The 27,426-nt window shown below is 42.1% G+C and overlaps 1 protein-coding gene across 4 annotated transcripts in view; it reads left to right on the forward strand.

Annotated features, from left to right (window-relative positions):
- The window catches only part of LOC109908246 (pleckstrin homology domain-containing family G member 5), a 120,339-nt gene that overhangs the window by 34,437 nt on the left and 58,476 nt on the right, over positions 1 to 27,426 (forward strand). For 3 of the 4 annotated variants that reach the window (XM_031794538.1, XM_031794539.1, XM_020506830.2), the window contains one exon: positions 1,617 to 1,693. In XM_031794538.1, coding sequence (XP_031650398.1) covers positions 1,617 to 1,693 — 77 coding nt within the window. Of the gene's footprint in view, positions 1 to 1,616; positions 1,694 to 22,171; positions 22,288 to 27,426 lie in introns of those variants that run through there. The other variant, XM_020506831.2, reaches the window with a different exon arrangement.

Below are 27,426 nucleotides of genomic sequence, written 5' to 3' on the forward strand. Positions count from 1 at the left end.
GGTGTCCACATCAACAACAAACTAGATTGGTCCAAACACACCAAGACAGTTGTGAAGAGGGCACGACAAAGCCTATTCCCTCTCGGGAAACTAAAAAGATTTGGCATGGGTCCTGAGATCCTCAAAAGGTTCTACAGCTGCAACATCGAGAGCATCCTGACCGGTTGCATCACTGCCTGGAACTGCAATTGCTCGGCCTGAGAACGCAAGACACTACAGAGGGTAGTGCGTACAGCCCAGTACATCACTGGGGCAAAGCTGCCTGCCATCCAGGACCTCTACACCAGGCGGTGTCAGAGGAAGGCCCTAAAAATTATCAAAGACCCCAGCCACCCCAGTCATAGACGGTTCTCTCTACTACCGCATGGCAAGCGGTACCGGAGTGCCAAGTCTAGGATTAAAAAGGCTTCTCAACAGTTTTTACCCCCAAGCCATAAGACTCCTGAACATCTAACCAAATGGTTACCTGGACTATTTGCATTGTGCCCCCCCCGCCCCCAACCCGCCCCCAACCCCTCTTTTACGCTGCTGCTACTCTCTGTTTATCTTATGCATATTCACTTTAACTATACATTCATGTACATACTACCTAAATGGCCTGACCAACCAGTTCTCCCGCACATTGGCTAACCAGGCTATCTGCATTGTGTCCCACCACCCGCCAATCCCTCATTTTACGCTTCTGCTACTCTGTTCATCATGTATGCATAGTCACTTTAACGATACCTACATGTACATACTACCTCAATAAGCCTGACTAACAGGTTTCTGTATATAGCCTTGCTATCCTTTTTTTTTCAAATGTCTTTTTACTGTTTTATTTCTTTACTTACCTACACAAACATACACCTTCATTTTCGCACTATTGGTTAGAGCCTGTAAGTAAGCATTTCACTGTAAGGTCTACTACACCTGTTGTTTTCGGCGCACGTGACATATAAACTTTGATTTGGTTTGCACTTTTCGCACTAAAGTGCGTTCATCTCTAGGAGACGGAACACGTCTTCTTCCTGAGCGGTATGACAGCTGCGTGGTCTCATAGTGTTTATAGTTTCATACTATTGCTTGTACAGATGAACGTGGTACCTTCAGGTGTTTGGAAATTGCTCCCAAGGATGAATCAGACTTGTGGAGATCTACAATTTTTTTCTGAGGTTTTGGCTGATTTCTTTAGATTTTCCCATGATGTCAAGCATAGAGGGACTTGAGTTTGAAGATAGACCTTGAAATACATCCACAGGTACACCTCCAATAGGCTAATTGACATCATTTGAGGCAATCAGAAGCTTCTAAAGCCATGACATAATTTTCTGGAATTTTCCAAGTTGTTTAAATGCACAGTCAACTTAAGTGTATGTAAACTTCTGACCCACTGGAATTGTGATACAGTGAATTACAAGTGAAATATTCTGTCTATAAACAATTGTTGGAAAAATTACTTTTGTCATGCATAGTGTAGATGTCCTAACCGACTTGCCAAAACTATAGTTTGTTAACAAGATATTTGTGGCTTGGTTGAAAAATGAGTTTTAATGACTCCAACCTATGTAAACTTCCGACTTCAACTGTGTGTGGAGGTGTGTTTTTCTTATGGTATTTCCTCTGCTGTGTTCCAGATGAGAAGCCCGTTCAGGAGGAGGACTGGGTGGTGTGCCAGCACGCTGAATGCCCCGACCGTCGACGAGCCTCGAAGGTAATACACATCCTGGGATGGGCTGGTCTGTTTGAAGGTACTATAGCCCAAACCATGGTCAAATAAATCCATGGCAAGGAGAGCTCTGTGTGTAACTTTATTTAATTTGGCTTGTCCCTTTGGACAGAACTCTTAAGGCTACATGAGGTGCAGCTTGAGTCCATAAGAACCCCCCCAAGTCCTTTACCCCACTTTGACGTAGCCAGACACTATTGAAGCTCTCTATGGTTGGGCCCCTGTTACATACAACATGATCAGAGAGGAGCAGGGAGACCCCTTTTCTTCTGTTAGGTGTTAAAAGGGTGCGAGACGTGAGGCTGTGTCTCGCCACTAGACTGTGAAATGAATTAGAATTTTTCCTTTGAAGCCTTTCTGAAAAGTGGACCATAGCCAGGCGGCCAGATGAACCAAAGCAGTGTTTGTCTCCAAGCCTGGTTGCTCGCCCCCCCCCCCCCCCCCCCAAAAAAAAAGTCCACGTCACTGTAGCCCTTTCTGTCTGTATTAGCTGTATTTTTCCCTCGGTATCTGTGACTGAGAGCAAGCAGCCCCTCCCTTTCACAAAAAAATTTAAATGATGGACTGGAGTGAAAGATGAGAAAATAAGAGAGAAGGGATGGAAAAGAGCACAAAGATAGAGGATGACGACGTCACAGCACACACAAATAATAGTTATAGATAAGGCCAGATATAGAAGCATATTATACAAAAAGTAGAATAAAGTGAAGTCACAAGTAGAGCTTAACCTGCAGTAGCCTCCCGGTCGCTCAGCCTCTTCAGCTTCAGGTTATTGAGCAGATCCTCCTCCCCCTCCTTTCCCTGATAGATCAAAGCACCACTCTTCGCTTCCCACACATGTTATAACAGGCGACAAGGCTCTTCTTCTGCAGGCCTTTTAGGATTTGTTTTGTAAAAGTTGAGCAAGAGAAAAGCCATGTACACAGTGGTTAAAGTGTCTACATTTATGTGTGTGTTGACCTGTGCACCTGGGGAGGCTGGGTGAAGTGTCTACATCGTGTGTGTGTGTGTTGACCTGTGCACCGGGGGAGGCTGGGTGAAGTGTCTACATCGTGTGTGTGTGTGTGTGTGTTGACCTGTGCACCGGGGGAGGCTGGGTGAAGTGTCTACATCATGTGTGTGTTGACCTGTGGGGAGGGGAGGCCGGTCGGACTGACACTACCTGTCTCCTTGGCTGAGGTCACGGGCTGACGTTATGTGAAGAGATTAGGATAAGGCCTGTTAGTTATGGGGAGGGGACTGGACTGGAATAGGAGGGGGAGGATTGAGAAGATTACTTTTTCTGGCAGATTTCCATTGAATACCCTTAATTTGTCCAGTCAGCTGACAAAACTGTACCTGTCAGAGGATGGCACGGCAAAGCCTTGTTCCTTCACTTGTAAGCATTTCACTTTTTCCCCCCACACAAGTATTTATTAGGTATATAACAATTAGTTTAAAAATATTTTTTGGGTAAATAAATATATCCATACACATACATACTTTTTAAAGAATATACCTTTATTATTATTCCTGGCAAACCCTACCACCGATCCCCCAATTGAAGTAAACTAATGAACACTTCGGCTTTTACCTTCAATTTATACACATTTTACAATAGATAGTTTTGTTTGTTTTTAGTCCTTCCTCTATTTCTGATGTCCATCCAGTTTGATTTCTATGTGTAACTGTGCTATTTCACAAAGGTTCTGAACATATATACATTTGACAGATCCTGTATGTTTTACATGGTTTATCTTGCTTTTAGTCCCACCCTTCAGCTCCATTCAACCTCTCCCATCTATCTATTTGCCATATATTTTTCGACTGTGCTATAATGCTTCACAAACAAATTGAACCTTTCTATTCTCATAGCTTCTACAGATTGTAAGTTAAAAATAAACATTTTTGCTAAAATAATTATTATATTATTGATTGATTGACTATGGCTTTTCAAATCACCCAGTATTGCTATCTGCAGCGTTAGTTTTAGGCAAATGTTGCAATTCTTCAGCCATTCCTGGACCTGTGACCAAAAACAAGCTACATATGGACAATACCAAAATAAATTATCTAATGACTCTGCCTCCTCACAGCAGAATCTGCAGAACTCTGAAGATTGTAAATCCCTCATATATACACTGCTCAAAAAAATAAAGGGAACACTTAAACTTCACAATGTAACTCCAAGTCAATCACACTTCTGTGAAATCAAACTGTCCACTTAGGAAGCAACACTGACAATAAATGTCACATGCTGTTGTGCAAATGGAAGAGACAACAGGTGGAAATTGTAGGCATTTAGCAAGACACCCCCAATAAAGGAGTGGTTCTGCAGGTGGGGACTACAGACCACTTCTCAGTTCCTATGCTTCCTGGCTGATGTTTTGGTCAATTTTGAATGCTGGTGGTGCTTTCACTCTAGTGGTAGCATGAGACTGAGTCTACAACCCACACAAGTGGCTCAGGTAGTGCAGCTTATCCAGGATGGCACATCAATGCGAGCTGTGGCAAGAAGGTTTGCTGTGTCTGTCAGCATAGTGTCCAGAGCATGGAGGCGCTACCAGGAGACAGGCCAGTACATCAGGAGACGTGGAGGAGGCCGTAGGAGGGCAACAACCCAGCAGCAGGACCGCTACCTCTGCCTTTGTGCAACGGAGGAGCACTGCCAGAGCCCTGCAAAATGACCTGCAGCAGGCCACAAATGTGCATGTGTCTGCTCAAACGGTCAGAAACAGACTCCATGAGGGTGTTATGCTTACAGCCCAACACCGTACAGGACGTTGGCATTTGCCAGAGAACCCCAAGATTGGCAAATTCACCACTGGCGCCCTGTGCTCTTCACAGATGAAAGCAGGTTCACACTGAGTACATGTGACAGACGTAACAGTCTGGAGATGCCGTGGAGAACGTTTTGCTGCCTGCAACATCCTCCAGCATGACCGGTTTGGCGGTGGGTCAGTCATGGTGTGGGGTGGCATTTCTTTGGGGGGCCGCAGAGTCCTCCATGTGCTCGCCAGAGGTGGCCTGACTGCCATTAGGTACCGAGATGAGATCCTCAGACCCCTTGTGAGACCATATGCTGGTGCGGTTGGCCCTGGGTTCCTCCTAATGCAAGACAATGCTAGACCTCATGTGGCTGGAGTGTGTCAGCAGTTCCTGCAAGAGGAAGGCATCGATGCTATGTACTGGCCCGCCCGTTCCCCAGACCTGAATCCAATTGAGCATATCTGGGACATCATGTCTCCCTCCATCCACCAACACCACGTTGCACCACAAGACTGTCCAGGAGTTGGCGGATGCTTTAGTCCAGGTCTGGGAGGAGATCCCTCAGGAGACCATCCGCCACCTGATCAGGAGCATGCCCAGGCGTTGTAGGGAGGTCATGCAGGCATGTGGAGGGCCACACGCATTACTGAGCCTCATTTTGACTTGTTTTAAGGACATCAAAGTTGGATCAGCCTGTAGTGTGGTTTTCCGCTTTTAATTTTGAGTATGACTCCAAATCCAGACCTCCATGGGTTAATAAATTTGATTTCCATTGATAATTTTTGTGTGATTTATTTCTTATTAAAATTATTTAATAAGAATATTTCATTCATTCAGATCTAGGATGTGTTATTTTAGTGTTCCCTTAATTTTTTTGAGCAGTGTATAACATTCTATTAGTTGCAAGAATTCTGTATAGTAAATTTGAAGTTTTGCATCCGGCATTGTTTTGCGTATCAATTCATAAACCATGTGCCATGGAATGGGTACATCGCAAATCTCTTCCCAACTATTTAGCAATTTATGTGGCACAGATGTCAATTTTTGGTCCATAAATGAAATTGGTATATGTTTTTATCACACTTTTCTTTAACCATTTATGTTTTTTAATACAGGACCGACATAATAGTTAGTTACTATTATAGTTACAGTTATAGTTACTTTTTCCCCTTTTACTTGCCTCTTCCATCTTTGTGGTAATTCTGCAATGAATTGGTTGTAATTTTGGGTAGAGCAGACATTTCCATATGTCTGTGTTAGCTGCATGTGTGACACAACTCACCAGTCCTATTTATGATATCATTCACAAAAATTATACTTAAAAAAAAACATTTCTTTGAAAAATGTTTTTTTTTAATCATTTAGTATCTTTGAATTTCACCACTATTATTATTTGTATTATTTGTTCTGTCTTTTCAGGTGGATTAAACTGAAATTGCAACCAACTTTCTAAGGCTTGTTTAAAAAAGAAAGATATTTTGGAGATTATTTCCTTTTCAAACAATGGAAAGTGGGCCGGTGTAATCTGAATAAAGGGAAAAAGGCCCTTCTTGAACATAGGATGAGACATTCGTACCAATTTACTAGAGAACCAGTTTGGATTTAAGTATAACTTTTGTATGACTGATGCCTTTAGTGAGAGGTCTAATGCTTTAGTATTTAATCATTTCTGCCCTCAGAATTCATATTCGTTACATAAATAGGCCCTTTTAATTTTATCTGGCTTGCCGTTCCAAATAAAATTTAATATTTTATGTTCATATGATTTAAAAAGCAGGTCACTAGGTGTAGGCAAAACCATAAGCAAATAGGTCAACTGTGATATGACTTTGATTTTCCCACAAATAGACAGGTATTTTCCTTTCCATGGTAGCAAGATCGTATCTATTTTTGCTAACTTTCTATAAAAATTGATTGAAGTGAGAATTTCTTTCTTTTCGGATTTGTATACTGAGTATGTCCACATCTCTGTCAGACCATTTTATTGGTAAACTACATGGTAATGTAAAATTGCCTTTTTTTTTTGTGGTCCAAAATGTAAAATATTTACTTATCATAATTTGGTTTTAAGCAAAAGTATCTAGATCCTCTATGAGGATTTCACTGTTAGTTTACACCTGTTGTTCACCAAGCATGTGACATACAATTGGATTTGATTGTGCTTATGTTGTCTTCAGTTGGCAGACGGAGCAGCTGAGAAAGGACCATGAATCCAGTCTGTCTCCAGGCTGTCTGGTTTTAGACACCAGGGGTCACTAGTGAAGCAGCCTCATCTCTTGCTATTCTCTCTGGTTTCATCTTTAATGGCCTGTATTGCACAAGCATTCGAGACATGATTTAGAGCATTTTAAATATACACTTTGTATTATATCCAATGTGGTTTTAAATAAACTCGTCAAAGAAGCCATTTGACTTACAACAGAAACATTAAACTTTATGAGTATTTTATGGAGTTTGAACTGAGCTGCTTCTAGCAACAGTTCTATACACTGAAGTCTGTTTCCTCCTGTTATGTCTCCATTCTGTTTGAGCATTCTTGGTCTTTATAGCTCTGGCTTTTGGTCTCACTGCATACTGTAGTATTTGATTAGTTCCCTTCTGCAGTAACTCCGATCCTCAGGCATTGTGTCTGTTCTAGTTTCAGCATGAGCCCTGGCTGGCGTGGCGGGAGTTGAGTTCACCTGTCCTGTTCACTGAATCAATCCAGGCTGCTCTGAGGTACTGGCAGTGCCTACTATAGCTGTGCACAAGTCGAGTCATCACATTATTCAACACTACCTGTACTGAGGTGTGCCTTAGATAACGCGTTAATGTGTTTCCATAGGGTTTGAACATTAATTTGAACCTTGTTGTAGGTCTGTGACACCTCCCCTCATTATTGTTATTTATTGTTACTACTTTTACTTTAGTTTAAAAACTCTTAAACTCTTATTAAACTCTTATTTTATTAACAGCATTTTTGGTTAAGGGCTTGTAAGCATTTCACGGTAAGGTCTACACCTGTTGTATTCGGCACATGTGACAAAATCAAATTTTATTTTATCTGAATGTTTTTCAGGCTGATAGCTAGGCCTTGGCCCTAAATTAATACTGAACCGACTGACTGCTGTTAAGCAGCCCCAGTAGCAGTCTTGTTACATACAGTAAGGAGATGAGGAGACCAGTCTGAGCTCGCTCTGGGACACAGGTCTCTCACATATACACCCCTCCCCCTCTCAGTCACTACCTGACAGGATCAGACAGGGCCCCTAAAGGTGTGGGTTTCCATGGCAACGTGCCCCACCTAGGACAAACAGCTGGAGGGAGAATGGATGGATGGAAGGGGAAGAGGTGGGGCAGAGAGGAGAAGTTTCAATCAGCTGATTGACTTTTTTATTTTCTTGCTCTTATTTCTTTTCCTCATTTCTAATTTGTTTTGTTTCATTGGTATTGGTTTCACTTGGTGGGTTTCCATATTTCTTCCTGTCCCTTGTGTATCTATTTGATGACTACTTCTCTGAGGTTGTTTTCTATGGATGTAATATTATCCACGCGTTAAAGCTACTTACTAATGAAACAACCCCTGCAGCTTCCAGCAGAATTTATGATTGAAATAATTATTGTCAAAAGCCACTGTCAGCAATTCAACACTTCGATCTACACTGAGTATACCAAACTGGCACCTATGATCATATCCTGTTCAAAGGCACTTATATCTTTTGTCTTGCCCATTCACACTCTGAATGGCACACATACTGTACGCAATCCATGGCTTTAAAGGTCTCCTCACCTTCATCTACACTGATTGAAGTGGATTTAACAGGTGACATCAATTAGGAGCAGAGCTTTTACCTGGATTCAACTGGTCAGTCTGTCATGGAAAGGGCAGGTGTTCTTAATGTTTTGTACACTCAGTGTATATAGCGAGACTGAAACCCAGGAATTGAACCTCTATTTCCAGGTACAGCATTCACTCTAAGTTTGGTGTAGTTCTCTAGGTTTGGTAAGTTAGTCACGTACAGAGGTGTTAAGCTGTCCGTACTGGGGTACATAATGATGCTTCCCTGGCCTGCTTGGCTCTCTTCAGGCAGGAGTCTGGCTGTAGCCTCATGGACAGATTAGAGGACTATTTAAAGCAGCTGTGCTCATCCCTTTAATGTTCATCCTGACCTTTCTCCTTCTTTCTTTGTCTTTTTTTGTTCTGGGATAATGAGGAATACAGTCTGTTTGAAAAGGTCTTGGACCCGAGGGGATCAGCCAACACTGGAGAATGATTTATAGATGTACTCTGAATAATGGGAAGTGGAATTATCTAGCACTGTGTTTGAGGGCATAAGTGTGTGTGTGTGTGTGTGTGTGTGTGTGTGTGTGTGTGTGCGTTTGCATGCATGTTGGCACTGTGTGTGTGTATAGGCATACCCATGTGCAAACCCTTTCATATCCATTTGAAAGTAGCCCAATATTCTACGTGCTTAGAGTACTGTGTCCTGGCTGTCTCGGGCTGTTGATTTGTGAATACACACATACTTCTACCATCCCGTTGGTCACTCCGCTATGGTGATTCATATCACTTGGAGCATTCAAATGTCTGAGTACGTCACACTTGATTGTCATCCGTATATTCCTCACAGCTTGTATTGCCGTTATGTAACAAGCACCAAAATCGATATAGCTTAAGTAGACAAGTTAATGAGTCGAAATGAGAGAGCACAGAGTCTCCTAGGGGTTCCTGAGAAGGAAAGATGACCTCAGTTTCTGTGTAAGAGCCCAGAGGAAAGTTTTCCCTGTATGAGAAGTCAGATACTTTGTCCCTTATGGTACCCTATTCCCTATTTAGTGCACTACTTTTGACTACGGCCCATATGGGTCTTTTCAAAAGTAGTGCACTACATAGGGAATAGGGTGCCAATTGGGACTGTGCCAGAATAACTGCTGCTGGCATGGGTGGGTTCTGCTGTGGTGGGACTGTGATGTTAGACTCCCAAGCAGGATTTGGCCATTGGGATTGCAAGGCTAATGGTTTTTCAATGTGAAGTACATAGAGAAAGTTAAGTGCGGGGTCTTTGATATGCCTGTTAGACTGGCACTTCAATCATCTTTACAGGGAAATCAATAACGCTAATGATAGTTTTTACATTCATTTCATCCCATTTTCTTTTTTTACCGGATGTGATTTATGGAAATGTTTGGGGTAACAGAATTTTAAGTATTTAAACGTCATAGGCTACAACTCACTTATGTGACACTGTAGTATGGTTGAATTGGCTGAGGACAGGAAAGCATTTGCTATCTATGAAGTGATTTCATCTCATAAAGTGCAGGCTATAAGCTCCTCAATGACAAGAATAATAGTTAAGGTATTTAAAATGTGCTGTATCGTATTTTGCACGCCAGTGGATATACTACTTCAGGTAGCATTACTGTATGATAATCCACTTATCTTAATCGTTGTTGTGTACATTATGAACACAGGCATGTACACACAGGGCGATTTGGGTAAAAACTGGTGGAGTCTATAGCCAATCATGAAGCAGTGGCTGAAGTGCGACCTTGTACATCCGTACAGGATCATCCAGGATGAGTATAATAATAATTTATAGGCATACCTGTGTAGACTGAGGTTGTAAAGCGAGGCATTTGCGGTCTGTTTTGGTAAAGGACAGTGTAGAGAAGGGTTGGGCAATCTCATTTTACCCTGCAAGGCAAAGCAGTTACACAGCTGATTCAACTAATAAAGTATTCATTGAAGACTGAGTAGTTGTATAGGTGTGTGTGATAAAGTTGAGCCCTATAGATAAGCCCTAATGGGATAAATGGTGGGTCCTCCTGCTTGAGGTAAAGTCCCAGTGTTAGTCTGCAGCAGACCTAGAATCATAGTCAGCCTCAGAAACAAGCTACAACAAGCTTTTCACTCCACAGAACTCCATTGCACAGTCATCACCTATGAGCCAATCACAGAGCTTGTTATACTGTACTTTTCCATGACTCTTTTGAAGTGGTCATAGTGAATGAAGGGGGTGTTTTCAAAGTAGTCCCAGGGACCATCAGAATACTGCTGAAAATATTTGTATCTCGTTCTCAGTGACAGTGTCAGGTTTCTATTGAAGTGTGTTTTTCTTAAAATTCTTTAGAAAGTGACTAGAACTCTGACATCAGAAGTCAGGGATGGGCAACTTTGATTTTAAATTTTTACAAAAAATATTAATTAACCTTTTAACTATGCAAGTCAGTTAATAACACATTCTTATTTACAATGATTGCCTAGCCGGGAACAGTGGGTTAACTGACTTGTTCAGGGGCAGAATGACAGATTTTTACCTTGTCTGCTCGGGGATTCGATCCAGCAACCTTACTGGCCCAATGCGCTAACCACTAGGCTACCTGCCGCCTCTTTGATGGGGGTGGGGGCCACAAAAAATCTGAACCCACATCCATCCTATGTGATGTAGAGAAAATGTGGCATTTTTAAAGCAAGTTTGCTGGCAATTCTACACATTTTGCCATGGGGCGAAAAAGATGTAGCCATTTTAGAACTCATTTCATGCAATTCTACTCTGTTCAACATGGGGCAGAGAGGAAAATTAGCTGTTATTTTAATGTAATATGAGTGAGACTGACGAACAAAATCAATTGAGGCTCCATGGCCTTTAATTCGACCATGATAACAAGTTTATATAGCTGGCCACTAAACCAATTTAGTAATGTAAATGTTAGTCACTCAATTATCCATGTCAGCTATCTGTGACTGACATAACGAGGGAAAACTGCTGATGCACAACCAAATTTTGAAAATGCACCTTGTGAATTCTACTATTCTAACCCCTTTTAAGAATTCAAATAACAGCCAATCAAGCTATGAAGACAGTTATCAGATTGAAATTAGTCTGCTGCTCTTCCTGGAGAGATTTACCTTGATTAGTAGTAGACTTGTGTACCAACGTCACATAAAATTTCATTGCAATGCAGAAAAGAAAAGAGATGGCCCTGTATGTTGGTGTATAGAAACTAGGCCTAAGGCATTTGTTTTGCATCCAACAATAACAAACATGTAGTGTGATGCGTGCCGATTGGTAAATGTCTTGTCAGGAAGGTATTCAGAGCCAGAAGGAGGTCCCCGTGACGATGGTGACGTCAACTCTAGGCCCCATGGGTCTCTTTGACAGGAAGCAGACGGCACAATAACAGGAAGAGGGCACCTGACCGACCGACACTCCAATGGAAATGGCCTTGGGCTGAAAGGGAGTCCGGGACAACCAATATAACTGCCTACTTCAAAGACTTTTAAAACGAGGCCCCCAGTGGCGAGATGATGGGTTGAAACAACATAAATCCAAATCCCTCCTCGCATGCAAGGCTCTGCTCTTCTTCATGGCAAACCAAACTAAAAGCCTGTATAATTGTTGGTTTGGACTGATTTCTGAGGGAGGGAGTCTACAGGGTGGCTGAAGCTAATGAACTCTTTAAGAATGACTGTCTGTCTGTGTGACGGCCTGTCTGCTTTCAAATAGGAGGAACAGTGCGCTAGATTGTCTCCCAAATCCAAAACATGTTATTATCGTGGATAAGATTAGTAATCGTAGGCAAATCTTTAAGTTGAATTAACTCAAAAACGAAACTAACAACCCCTGGAACTTTCAACATAATTCATGATGAAATATTTAGGCAATATTTCTCCTTTTGTCACCCTTCTCGCTCTCTCTGTACTTTCTACATACATACCTTTTTTTGCTCTGTTTTATCTCTTTTTGTTTTGATATGTGTCCATCTCTTGAACTCTCCTTGTGAGAATTTCTGGGCTTCTAGGTCAGGGAGGCTTTAATGCCAAGGTCAGGCATCAAGGGAAGGTCTCCTCTATACACAGTACACACTCCCCCTCTCCTCCCCAACAATGGCATTGCCACTAGAGACTAATCCTTCAGGGTAATTGCCTGACTGCCACTCCCTCTTTTTAAATATAGACTGCTGTAATTGAGGTTGGCAGCAGGGGGTGGTGGGGTGGGCAGAGGGGTGGGCGGGGCACCAGTACTTCGACTTGTTTTGAACAGGTGAGATTAGAGGGAACAGAGGAGAGATGAGTTTGGCTTTCCAACCGAACAGAACAGACCCCTCCCCAAACTGTGCCTCCAGCCATGGAGTCCTGAATAGTTTTTCTGAGCTGGTTAATTGAGGACTTAAATGAGGCTCATATAGTAGGCTTAGGTTTAATCACAAAACAGAGAGCAGTGTACTGGCCCATGTTTGTGGACAGGACAGCGCTGTAGACCCAGCGAAGACATGGGGATGAAGAAGGCAGTAGTGTCTGATATTACAGCCACCAGCAGTTTTAACAGTATTGAGGTTAATGTCCTTGTATGGGAGGCTCCTAGGTTAAGATTATTCCAAAATCATGTCTTCAAGATTTGAAATCATGTAAGAAACTGTTTATTTCATTTTTTATCTGAAAAGTAAACAAGTTCAGTTCTCCAACACTTCTCACACATTTCCTCCCATTGATAAGAACTAATTTTACTACATAGGCGCAAACCACTAAACACCTCCCCCACTTATTTTCCTGTCAGCGCTTTTTAGAGCACATCTATTCCGTCCTCTGACCTTGTGACACAGAGGTCAGGAGTCAAACACAGGGACAAATTGGAGCTGAATACGGAGCAAGATAGACAAGGGTAATGTGTCATGTGCGTCGGGGGGGGTTGATGGGTCAGCCCAGCGTGTGTGTGCTTGTAGGTCTGTGACTGGCTAGGCTGAGGCTCAGAGGCTGACGGTGGTGTAATGTGCGTCGGGGGGGGTTGATGGGTCAGCCCAGCGTGTGTGTGTGCTTGTAGGTCTGTGACTGGCTAGGCTGAGGCTCAGAGGCTGACGGTGGTGTAATGTGCGTCGGGGGGGGTTGATGGGTCAGCCCAGCGTGTGTGTGTGCTTGTAGGTCTGTGACTGGCTAGGCTGAGGCTCAGAGGCTGACGGTGGTGTAATGTGCGTCGGGGGGGGTTGATGGGTCAGCCCAGCGTGTGTGCTTGTAGGTCTGTGACTGGCTAGGCTGAGGCTCACAGGCTGACGGTGGTGTAATGTGCGTCGGGGGGGGTTGATGGGTCAGCCCAGCGTGTGTGTGTGCTTGTAGGTCTGTGACTGGCTAGGCTGAGGCTCAGAGGCTGACGGTGGTGTAATGTGCGTCGGGGGGGGTTGATGGGTCAGCCCAGCGTGTGTGCTTGTAGGTCTGTGACTGGCTAGGCTGAGGCTCACAGGCTGACGGTGGTGTAATGTGCGTCGGGGGGGGTTGATGGGTCAGCCCAGCGTGTGTGCTTGTAGGTCTGTGACTGGCTAGGCTGAGGCTCACAGGCTGACGGTGGTGTAATGTGCGTTGGGGGGGGGGGTATCGTAAATACAGCAGAGGCAGCAGCAGCTCACATGCTCATTCTGGGTGATTCTTCACGAAACTAGAACAAAACAGGACCATTTTGCGGATTTTCATGAAATTGAATCCATAGAAGGGACCTTTGGAAGGATTGTTGACATATATTTGACATGTTGACATTTTGTATCTTAAAGTATCATTGAGAAACACTTTGGGAGGGGTCTGGTGGTCCTCCCGCAGAATATTTTGGGGCATGTAATGCATTTTTACACAATCCAATATATTGTCTCTATTTAGAAGAAAAGTAAGCAAAAATGCCCACAGTCATCAAGCTAGATAAGAGATGATTATTAAATAAGTAATTAACAAGACTGAACTAGATCAAAAGTAATTAAATAATACATATTGTGTTGTACCTTTTAACCAATAGCCTAACAAATGAACAACTCTGTATTTTCTCAAAATACTTTTCATTGTTTTTATTAAGAAATCCTCTCAAATTGGACAGCCCGAGCCGCCAACACGCCGGACCCCGACCAGCCTAGTCAATAACTAAACTCTCTCCCAACACATTTTCCTTAACAGTTCACACCTTATTTTTTTCATTCCCTCAGGGAAAGGTAAAAAACACAGGCACATACGGTGCCTTCGGAAAGTATTCAGACCCCTTGACTTTTTCCAGATTTTGTTATGTTACAGCCTTATTCTAACATGGACTAAATACAAAGACATCCTCAGCAATATACACACAATATCCCATAATGACAAAGGCAAAACAGGTTTTTAGAAATAGTTTAAAATGTATCAAAAATAAACAAACACCTTATTTACATATGTTTTCAGACCCTTTGCTATGAGACTAGAAATTGAGCACCGGTGCATCCTGTTTACATTGATCATGCTTGATGTTTATACAAGCTGATTGGAGTCCACCTGTGGTCAATTGAATTGATTGGACATTATTTGGAAAGGCACACACCTGTCTATATAAGGCCCTACAGTTGACAGTGTATGTCAGAGCAAAAACCAAGCCATGAGGTCGAAGGAATTGTCAGTAGAACTCTGAGACAGGATTGTCTCGAGGCACAGATCTGGGGAAGGGTAACAAAACATTTCTTCACCGTTGAAGTTCCCCAAGAACACAGTGGCCTCATTTAAGAAGACTCTCAGACCATGAGTAACTAGGTTCTCTGGTCTGATGAAACCAAGATTGAACTCTTTGGCCTGAATGGAAACCTGGCACCATCCCTACGGTGAAGCATGGTGGTTGCAGCAGCATGCTGTGGAGACTGGAAGACTAGTTATGATCGAGGCAAATATGAACGAAGCAAAGTACAGAGAGAACCTTGATGAAAACCTGCTCTAGAGCACTCATGACCTCAGACTGGAACGAATGTTCACCTTCCAACAACTCTAAGCACACACCCAAAACAACGCAGGTGTGGCTTCGGGACAAGTCTTTGAATACCCTTCAGTGGCCCAGCCAGAGCCCGGACTTGAACCTGAATATCAAATCAAATCATTCTGGTGTCTCAAATCATTCTGGAGACACCGAAAATAGCTGTGCAGTAACGCTCTCCAGCCAACCTGACAGAGCTTGAGAGGATATGCAGAGAAGAATGGGAGAAACTCCCCAAATACAGGTGTGCCAAGCTTGTAGCATCATACCCAAGAAAACTTGTGGCTGTAATCGCTGCCAAATGTGCGTTAACAAAGTACTGAGTAAATGGTCTGAATACGTACAGTACCAGTCAAAAGTTTGGACACACCTACTCATTTATTTTTCTATCAAAACTATGAAATAACACATGGAATCATGTAGTAACCAAAAAAGTGTGTCTTTATATTTGAGATTCTTCAAAGTAGCCACCCTTTGCCTTGATGACAGTTTTGTACACTCTCTTATTCGACAATGTAGAAAATAGTAAAAATAAAGAAAAACCCTTGAATGAGTAGGTGTCCAAACCTTTGACTGGTACTGTACATTGACACAGAAACAGCAAATCCTCCATATAAATTTAATCTTATAGGACTAATTGTAGAGCTCTTTTTACTTGCAGACAATATACAGTAGCTGGGTCCCCCCATCTTGTCCTTAATGGTCTACCACCCTGCAGCGCCCCAACCCAACACACCCCACTCAACTTTAGGATCTTAGTGAAGCATTACTTATTGGTTTCGGGTGTGTTAGGCCAAGGCCAGAGTGACCTACAGGACGGCAGACCTAAATAGGCATCTCCCCTGACGTGGGCATGTTTTCAATAGACTATAGTCGTACTGTATTCCATATAAGTCATCCAGACCTAATGAAAGTTGCCCAGTATACCCAGTCTTGTAATAAATCAAATCTTGTAATACATAACTGGGAGGATAACCAACCTTCCAATTAATGACAATGCACTTCTTAGCCGCTATAAATGCTTAGTTACACAGTTTCTTCAGATAAGTCTCCAGTATCAACATTTCCAAGCAAACAAAAACAGAGAAGGGAGAATCTGTAGACATGCAGAGATAAAATAACAACTTTTTGCCAGAATTCAGCCAGCCTTCACAAGAAGCAAAACATATGCAAATATGACCCCTTTTGTGTGTTACACCTCCAAATCAAATTCAAATAAAATGTTATTGGTCACATACACATGATTAGCAGATGTTATTGCGAGTGTAGAGAAATGCTTGTGCTTCTAAATCCGACAGTGCAGCATTATCTAACAAGTAATCTAACAATTCCACAAAAACTACCTAATACACACAAATCTAAGTAAAGGGATGAAATAAGAATGTATCAATCTATGGATGAGCAATGACAGAGCTTGCATAGGCAAGATGCAGTAGATGGTATAATGTATGAGTAATGCAAGATATGGAAACATTAGTGAAGTGGCATTGTTTAAAGTGACTAGTGATCCATTTATTGAAGTGGCCAGTCTTTTAAAGTCTATGTATATAGGGCACAGCCTCTGTGCTAGGGGTGGCTATTTAACAGTCTGATGACCTTGAGATTGAAAAAAACGCTTCAGTCTCCCGGTCCCAGGTTGATGCACCTGTACTGACCTCGCCTTCTGGATGATAGTGGGTTGAACAGGCACTGGCTTGGGTGGTTGTTGTCCTTGATGGTCTTTTTGGCCTTCCTGTGACATCAGGTGCTGTAGGTGTCCTAGAGGGCAAGTAGTTTGCCCCTGATGATGCGTTGTGCAGACCGCACCACCGTCTGGAGAGCCTTGCAGTTGTGGCCGGTAAAGTTGACGTACCAGGCGGTGATACAGCCCGACAGGATGCTCTCAATTGTGCATCCAAAAGTTTGTGAGGGGTTTTAGGTGACAAGCCAAATTTCTTCAGCCTCCTCGGGTTGAAGAGGTGCTATTGCGCCTTCACCACACAGTCTGTGTGAGTGGACCATTTTTAAGTTTGTCCATGATGTGTACACCAAGGAACTTCAAGCTTTCCACCTTCTCCACTGCTGTCCTGTATATGTGGATAAGGGGGTGCTCTGCTGTTTCCTGAAGTCCACAATCATCTTCTTTGTTTTGTTGACGAGTGAGGGGTTGTTTTCCTGACACCACATTCCGAGAGCCCTCACCACCTCCCTGTAGGTTCTCGTCGTTGGTAATCAAGCCTACTACTGTTGTGGTCTGCAAATTTGAATGAGTTGGCGGCGTGCATGGCCAGGCAGTCATGGGTGAAGAGGGAGTACAGGAGGGGGCTGAGCGCGCACCCTTGTGGGGACCCAGTTTTGAGGATCAGTGAAGCGGAGATGTTGTTTCCTACCTTCACCACCTGGGGGCGGCCCGTCAAAGTCCAGGACCCAATTGCACAAGGCGGGGTTGAGACCCAGGTCCTCAAGTTTAATGATGAGCTTGGAGGGTACTATGGTGTTGAATGTTGAGCTGTAGTCAATGAACCACATTCTTACATAGGTATTCCTCTTGTCCAGATGGGATAGGGCAGTGTACAATGTGATGGCGATTGCATCGTCTGTGGACCTATTGGGGCGTTATGCAAATTGAAGTGGATCTAGGGTGACAGGTAAGGTGGAGGTGATATGATCCTTGACATTTTTGTTTTACTTGTTTTGTGTCATTGGGAAAAGCCTCTATCAACCCTTGATACAGTTTGGAAATGAACTTTGGAGGTTTGTCAGACAGCCTTAAAATAGCACCTGGCTTGTCTTGCGTTTGCTGCACAGAGAGCGTAGTGTTGTATGTGCAAAAATTCACCTCACCTCCGTAAGACTGGTCTTCCCTGGCTGCCTGACCCTGCTGAGACCCCTGTCACCATCTGATCCTCCTAATATAAGGCATGACAAATAATTACCTTGGTGTACATTTATACATTATATTATCCAAGTCAGTTTACTAAGTCAGTTAAGAACAAATTCTTATTTTCAATGACGGCCTAGAAACAGTGGGTTAACTGCCTGTTTAGGGGCAGAACGACAGATTTGTACTTTGTCAGCTCTGGGATTTGAACTTTCAACCTTTCGGTTTCTAGTCCAACACTCTAACCACTAGGCTACCCTGCCGGCCCAATGTATAGTAGCTTTACTTCTTGCTTTGTAATACGAGTAGTGTTTTCATTTCAATAACAATGTTCTGACATTAAAATGGTATCTTAATAAAAAGTGAGTCACCCAGTAAAATACTACTTGAGTAAAAGTCTAAAAATTTCTGATTTTTAAATATACTAAAGTATCAAAAGTAAAATATAAATCATTTTAAATTCCTTATAAATTAAACAAACCAGATAGCGCACCTTCTTATTTACGGATAGCCAGAGGCACACTGCAACACCAGACCTAATTTACAAATGTGTGTGTTTAGTGAGTTCGTCAGATAAGAGATGACCAGGTATGTTCTCTTGATAAGTCAGTGAATTGGACCATTTTCCTATCCTGCCTAAGCATTCAAAATGTAACGAGTACTTTTGGGTGTCAGGAAAAATGTATGGAGTAAAAAGTACATTTATTTTCTTTAGGCATGTGTAAAACCAACCAAAAAAACCTATTTAAGTAGTACTTTCAAGTATTTTTACTGAAGTACATTAAACCACTGCATAGTAGGGACAACTAAATCAAGCATTCAAAGAAAAGAACACCCTCCCTACAATCAAACATGGGGGAGGTTTGATAATGCTGTGGGGTTGCTTTGCTGCCTCTAGTACTAAGGGCATTGAACATGCTCAAGGTATCATGACATCAGCAGATTTTCAGCTCTTCTGGAGTCCAATGTTCAACCCAGCGTCCAAAAACAGGGTCTCAATTGAAGGTTGTGGGTCTTCCAGCAGGACAACAACCCCAAACACACATAAAAAAAGGAGTGGTTCAAGAGGAAACGTTGGCCTATTCTGGAGTGGCCAGCGAACAGTCCAGATCTGAATCACATGGCGAGATCTGAAAACAGCAGCTGCTGGAGAGCACCCTCAAACTTTGAAGAATTAGAGAAGTTTGCTCCAGGGAAGTGGGCCACTAAATAGGTGCAGCAAGCTCATTGAATGCTACAATAAGCATTTGTCTGCAGTTGGGGTATACAACAAAGTACTAGCGCTTGGGTGCCAATCATTTTGTCCAGGTCCCTTTGTCTTTATTTTCTACTTTAAAATTGTAAACTTAAGTTTACAAAAATGAAACAGGTTCTGCAATGTTGAAATCCAATAAGGTGTGGAGACAATTTAATTTAGAATAAATAGGGAATTATTTAAGAAAAGTTAAAGGGTGCCAATATATTTGGCCGCAGCTGTATTTTAACAATCCTTCCTCCAAAGCACCCTCCTATGGATTACATTTTGTGAAATTCCCAAAAACAATGGTCCTGTTTTTGTTCTACTTTTACGAGGAATTCCCCTCCTAGTCTCTTGTCTGTCAGATTATCAAACACTTTCTCACTCACTCACTGATGGACAAACTTTACTGAACATAAATATAAATGCAACATGTTTACATTTCTATGATTATACTGAGTTGCCGTTCATATAAGGAAATCAGTAAATTGAAATGAATTCATTAGGCCCTAATCTATGGGTTTCACATGACTGGACAGGGGCCCACCCACAGAAGCCAGGCCCAGCCAATCAGAATGAATTTTTTTCCCCACTAAAGGGCTTTGTTACAGACAGAATTACTCCTAAATTGTATCAGCTGTCTGGGTGGCTGGTTTCATAAGAAGCCGGATGTGGAGCACCTGGGCTGGGTTACACATGGTCTGCAGTTATGAGGCCGGTTGGACATACTGCCAAATTCTCTAAAATTACATTCCTGCAGTCAGCATGCCAATTGCACGCTCCCTCAATTTGAGACAACTCTGGCATTGTGACAAAACTGCACATTTTAGAGTGGCCTTTTATTGTCCCCAGCACAAGGTGCAGCTTTGCAATGATAGGCTAATGCGATTAGCATGAGGTTGTAAGTAACAAGAACATTTCCCAGGACATGGACACATCTGAGATTGGCAGAAAGATTAACAAGAATCTAAGTTAACTGCACTGTCCAATTTACAGTAGCTATTACAGTGAAATAATACCATGCTATTGTTTGAGAGTGCACAATTTTGAACATGAAAAGTTATAAATAAACAAATGAGACACATTTGGACAGTTTTGAAACAAAATTTTGAACAGAGATGCAATGGTTCATTGGATCAGTCTAAAACTTTAGACATACACTGATGCCATCTAGTGGCCAAAATCTAAATTCCACCTGAGCTGGAATAATACATTATGGCCTTTCTCTTGCATTTCAAAGATGATGGTACAAAACATATACAAAATACCGTTTTTTTTCTATGTATTATTTTTTAACAGATTTAACAGTATTGTGTGTTCTACTACATTCCATTCACATTTCCACAAACCTAAGTGTTTCCTTTCAAATATTTTGGCCAGGACCCTCTTGAAAAAGAGATTATTAAATCTCAATGGCCCTTCCTGGTTAAATAAAAAAGAATTAAAAAAAAATGATACCAAGAATATGCATATCCTTACTTCAGGACCTGGGCTACAGGCAGTTGGATTTGGGTATATCATTTTAGGTGAAAATGGAAAAAAAGGGGCTAATTCTTAAAAGGATTAAGATTTTCAGCTTCTTGGTATGCTAAACCTGTAAGGTTGGATGGGCTATCTTGGCAAAGGAGAAATTTCGCTAACAAGGATGTCAACAAATGTGTGCACAATTTGAGAGAAATAAGCTTTTTTTGCATATGGAAAATTTCTCGGATCATTTATTTCAGTTCATGAAATGTGGGACCAACACACATGTTTTGTTTTATATTTTTTCACTACAGATTAGAGAGGAGCTTCTATCCAGGGTGGGACTTTTAATTCTGGTCTGCCTGCCACCAACCTTTTAAAAAGCTGGAACTATTTGCCACTTTCCCATTAAAACTTGAATAAACATTTCCCATCACACTTTTTCTCATTGCATTTTTTTTCATACTGGGGGTGTGTGATTGAGAAAACATCCTCCCTCTCTCTCAACTTCTTCCACTGTCTGCATTAGTACGGAGGTTCAGTGAAAGCAGGGCTGTTCAATTCTGGTCCTGGAGGGCTGAGAAGCTTCTGTTTTTTTTTTGTTTCTACCTGGTAAATTGCATTCACCTGGTGTCCCAGATCTGAACTTGTTCCTTATTAGACAGAGAGGATGAAAACCAGAATTATTACGGCTCTCCAGGACCAACATTGAACAGCCCTGAGTATAAGGATCCCAGCATGTGTCGTTATCATCTACCTAGGATTGTGTAGTTTAGGGTTGATCTTACATTTGGTTCACATCTAGGTGTAATGTATAGGGACAGATGGGATATCATACCTGGCTGAGTATAGCCAGAGTGAAGGTGATAAGGGTATTTTGTTCCTCAATGAGAGTGCTAGTGCAATACACCCGCTAGTTCTGTCTTGACTTGTAAACTCTTGCTCCTCAGGTAGCATAGGTTGACAAACTTCCTCCAGCTGTTCTATAGTTTTTCTCAGTGTTTTGCCGGGTTTGTTTACGTGTTGTGTGCCTCTGACAATGTTAGCTGCCTGCTAGAGATGATGGCACACATACGCACACACGCACACAAATCCAAATCCAAAGTTTAGTGGCCTTTAAGTCTGGTTTTCCTTAGACGTCGGCATATTCCACATCTGGTTCTTACATCAACAAGCCAAGGTCTTCAGCAGCACCAGCCAGTGTCTCCCCTCTCCGTTTTCATTATATCAAATCCAAAGTGGCTTCCAAACGATCAATTTCCAAGTTGAAAGTGGAACAGCCTGTGTCCAGATCAGCAGTTATCCTAGAGAAAGACCTAATTTGTCTCTAGGAGTTTCCAGCAGCTCCCAAAATCGTTTAGTTTTTTCTTTCTCACTTCCTCCTTTTTTGGTCATGCACACCTCCTTCCTGCCTGTCTCCTTTCCTTCCCTAAAACTATGGATAGGAAGCCTGGTTGCATCATAGTCCAGCGGTGCAGCCTGAGACAACACGAACTCCCGTCTCAGTGCCCTTGACTGCATTAGAGTGGAGACCGATCAGCTGTTGGTGAGTGGTTATTTTGTTTTCTCATGTTGTCACTTCGATAACACTTTGTTTACGTGTAAAATGTCAAATAAACACATTTTGATAGTTCAGTCTGAGGTGAAGCCAACAAAATCTGCAGTTTTAGGATTGGGTATTTAAAAATGCCTCAGAGTAGATACAGTACATCATGGTTATAGGGCAAAAGGCTTGACATGACCTTTTAGGGAGAAAAGACTTGACTTCAGGGTGATCTGCGTCTTTTGATATTAAGTACTAGCCTATTTCTCAAGGTGTGGGTGTGCAATCTGTGCATGCATGTGCAGTGTACAGGCAAGGCTCTTCATGTTGAAACACTTTTAGTGGAATGTTTACTTTGTAAAAATAGCTATTTCCTGTGAGGTTCTGTTTGGTGGATGGCCTTGAGGTTATCTCTGTCATAGAACAGACAACTCACAAACTCTACTGTACAATAACGGACCAAACACAGCTAATCCAATGGACCGTTGCCCATTGGCAAAATAACATGTTTTTTTGGGGAGATGGTCAGTTCAGAGTTTTTGACACTGCTTTACTTGTGTGATTTGGGATATATGTTGGACAAGCAAGTTTCTGGACCGCTTTTTATTAAACATATATTTTTGTTACTTTTTTCCAAATTACACACAGCATCAAAATTGAGATGCAGGGAAAAAAAACTGTTGCCATAAGGTAGGTACAGTACATTATATTAAAGCAATTATATTGCATTTTTACCAAAGTAAACTTCTTTCAGGCCAGTCAGTCTTAAAGGCCCAGTGCAGTCAATTCATTTTTACCCTTTGTTTTAATTATATTTCCACATTGAGGTTGAAATAATACTGTGAAATTGTGAACATGATGATGATGCCCTTTTAGTGTAAGAGCGGTTTGAAAAGACCACCAGAAATGTCAGCTTGTTTTGGTGGGATGGAATTGTGGCCTTCCATGGTGACATCACTATGCGGTAAATTGGTAAATAGACCAATAAGAAAGAGTTCTAAACCCTTCTGCCAATAAAAGCACATTTCAGTTTCCCCTTCCAAATTAGACCACTCCCAGACAGTCCTAGCTTGAGAAATTGCTCTTTGCTACGAATCCATTTTTGTTTCTTTTTGACCATTTTAATTGTAAACAGTCACAGCAAGGTACTTCATTGTTACCCAGAAATGATTTGATATTGAGATCAAAAAGGCTGCTTTGGACCTCTTTTTTTTAAGGCATAAGTCAATCTTTCCACAACAATTATTTATTGAATTATACTTTCCAATTCTTCAGACTTTGGAGCTTCCACTTTATACCAATTCCTGTTAATAGCTTTAATCAACGATATGTCACTGTCAATTACAACCTCCAGAACATTACCAAGGTACATAACAGGGCAGGATCTAGGGACTCCCTATCCTAGAATATATTTTATTACAGAACATACAGAACACTGTTCTGGGACAATGTAATCTTCAGACATTCCCCGAAAACATGAATGCTTGAGATCTAACCTACATGGCCACACAGCTGCAAGCATGCTTGTGTACCTAGCTATTGGCTTTTGATTCTAGGTGTGATTCAAAAGTCATATTTTTCCAACAAAACTCCCGCCATGTTTTCAGTTTGGAACAATATATTCAAAATACTTCAAAATACTTGGAGGTTTGTCATCATTATGAAACTCCATGTGGTTTTCCCCCAGTCTGCCTGACAACTCCTCAAATATACATATACACAGATGACAAGTCACAGAGTTTAGTTTGACCAAGGACTTACCCACTGGTTTGGTATGTGATGTACTGAGCTTTTAGGCCTGTGGCCGTTTTGGTTAAGAGTGTTCAACCCAGCCTGGGAGAAATGCGTCCGGTTGTACGTCAACATTATTTGACTGGATTGGAACTAAAAAGCATAAAGAAGCAGGCATCTTAGTACAACACTAGACACATTTTAATACCTGTGGTATAGGTCTTAGTGACATAAACCAGACACTGAGCAGTCGCTCAGCCTCAGGTGTGGGCTTGGACAGTCAATCTCCTCATTACAAATGAGAAAATAAGCCTGTTAAAGTTTTATGGCTGTATCATCCCATGTGTCATAGAAAAACATGCACACACTGCCTCAGCCTTAATCTCTGACACGTGTTGTGTCAGAGGAGGGACATGTGTTGTGTCAGAGGTTACAAGGCTAAGGCAGAGTGAGTGCATGTTTTTCTGTAGACATCCATATGTGTTTGAAGGGGACCAAACCAATCCCAAGTAAAGGGAGGGTGGTTAATAGGAGACAAACATGATAGGGTGGCGTTGGCCTCCTGCATTGGTAAAGCTCTGGCCGGCTTCTGGCACTCTGAGCCCAGCTAGAGGAATGGTTGGATGGCGGGAGAAGAAAGAGAGCAGCGGTACGGTTTTATCCTGCCTCTTCTCAGACGCGTCAAAGTTTATACATAGAATAATACTTTATTCGACCAGGTCCAGTCATGATCTGGGGCGCTGATTTGTCCCTTTGATCTCATCTGCCCCCCCCACCCATGTTTCGACCTACAATATCTACCAACAATAACCAAATGGTGAGACCTACGCTATGTAATCTGTAGGAAACCTAGGCTATCCCCTAGGCGCATGCTCAACTCCCAAGAGGGACATCAAAATGAATTACCAGAAAACTGTACAAAAAAATAGATATAGAGAGATCCTAGATGGCAGACCCAAGAAGTAGTACTTGAAGTCATGTCTTTTTGATGTGAAGCATACTGCTTAGTATTTGCGTGCCAATCATCATTCTTAATTCAGAGAAATCATGATTGATACGATAGAGTATTTTTTTAGCTCTCCATTATTCCACCATGTCTCAGTAGTAATTAGCAGTACGGTAAGTGCTGGTCACTCAGGCTAAAGCTATATTATTTGTTTAGTGGTGTGGAGAGAAGTCACCCAGGCAGCTTGCCGATGGAGGCAGAGGCTGTTTGAGTGAAGTCTGAACACCAGACCATAACAGACCAGATTAGGAGGGCCTGGGAAGGATTAGAGAGCAGAGAAGACTTCCATGTCTAGGACATCAGCTGTGGAAACAATACATTTCTTCATTCATAATGAATACGTTATGAGTGCTGGGCCTAGTAATGTGTGTGTGTGTGTGTGTGTGTGTGTGTGTGTGTGTGTGTGTGTCATTTGTTTGACTGTCTGGATATCTCAGTTTGTGTATATTTGTATCGGTCTGTGTATATTTGTATCGGTCTGTGTATATTTGTATCGGTCTGTGTATATTTGTATCGGTCTGTGTATACTTGTATCGGTCTGTGTATACTTGTATCGGTCTGTGTATACTTGTATCGGTCTGTGTATACTTGTATCGGTCTGTGTATACTTGTATCGGTCTGTGTATATTTGTATCGGTCTGTGTATATTTGTATCGGTCTGTGTATATTTGTATCGGTCTGTGTATATTTGTATCGGTCTGTGTATATTTGTATCGGTCTGTGTATATTTGTATCGGTCTGTGTATATTTGTATCGGTCTGTGTATACTTGTATCGGTCTGTGTATACTTGTATCGGTCTGTGTATACTTGTATCGGTCTGTGTATACTTGTATCGGTCTGTGTATACTTGTATCGGTCTGTGTATACTTGTATCGGTCTGTGTATACTTGTATCGGTCTGTGTATACTTGTATCGGCCTGTGTATACTTGTATCGGCCTGTGTATACTTGTATCGGCCTGTGTATACTTGTATCGGCCTGTGTATACGTGTATCGGCCTGTGTATACTTGTATCGGTCTGTGTATACTTGTATCGGTCTGTGTATACTTGTATCGGTCTGTGTATACTTGCTCCAAAGGAAGAGCAAAAAAGTGAGGCGGAGAGAGGAGTTGCCCAAAGAGGCCCGCTTTGCGTGTTTGAGAGAAAGAGTGTAGCACATGAATGAGTTGAAATTGGTGCTTTTCAGTGAAAGAGTATGAGCCATTAATGTTGTGTACTTTTGTCTGTGTTTGGGATCTGTTTGATTAGTTAGATGGGAGTGAGTCTGAACTTGTGTGTGTCTGAAGTCTGGACCAATGACTGTCAGTTGAGGGTGTGTGAGTACACAATTATCTTATTATTTGCACAAGACTACACAAATGAGTCAAACCAATCGTGTTTGTGATTGTGACACCAGACAAACCTCATATATGGTTCAAGCCAGGGGTGTGATTCAGTACGTCTACTTTTAGCCACACAGTTAGCCCCTTACATGTTCAAAGGGCTGATGATAAGAAAGCCTAGCTGCTAAGATGGTCTTTAGTCTGGCTCACACAACTCAGTCTTCCTGACTTTAGAGTCTGGATAGGCTCCTTGATGGTGTAGGCACGATGCTTCAATAATAAAGGGGGCTGTACTTTTTTAATATATTTTTTTTACTGATTTTGGTTCTCCTTTTGTCTTTCTTACTCAAACACCCACATGGACAGCCACACACAGCCCCTGAGCGCAGCCCCCCTCCAATACAGCTGTTGGATTTTCAAATCCAAACAATGAGAGATCTCAACCCCCCAAGAGAGAGAAATAAATAAACAGTTTGAGAGAAATAATCAAAGCTCAAGACTATGTTTGTGCGAACATTGCACCAACAAACCGACTCCTGTCCAGACCAGTGTGTCACAGCTCTCCCTCACTGTGTACCATGTTAATCGTGTCAACCAGGCTCTGGAATCTCCTCTTCAAGTTTCCAAATCAAAGATGACTAACATGTTAGGGCCTGGTCCTGAAGGAACCCGTATGTGGGGTGATGTTAGGGTTTGGAATATTTCACTGAAACACTGTGCACCACACTGTCATCTGACTGCAGCGTTAACAAAGCACACAGTAAATAACTGAAATGAAGGCTTTATTAGAGCACAAGTAGCCATATCCAAATGTCATCATGACTGTTTGGTCTGTGCTTCATGTAGCTAAAACATAATCGTCTATTGTCTTGACTCTGAATGTCATAGCTGTTCACTGATGTGTTGATTCATGCTGCCTGTGATCGTGTGTGTTGTGAGAGCGTGGGAGCTGGCTGCTGGAGACAGACTGTATGTGGATGACAATGGGAAGCAAGGAATTGAATTAGCTCTGGGTGTGGGCACCAACAACGTGTGTGTGTGTGTGTGTGTGTGTGTGTGTGTGTGTGTGTGTTGTGGTGTGT

The sequence above is a fragment of the Oncorhynchus kisutch genome, linkage group LG17 (genome assembly GCF_002021735.2).
Source record: "Oncorhynchus kisutch isolate 150728-3 linkage group LG17, Okis_V2, whole genome shotgun sequence".
In the NCBI taxonomy this organism is placed as follows: domain Eukaryota; kingdom Metazoa; phylum Chordata; class Actinopteri; order Salmoniformes; family Salmonidae; genus Oncorhynchus; species Oncorhynchus kisutch.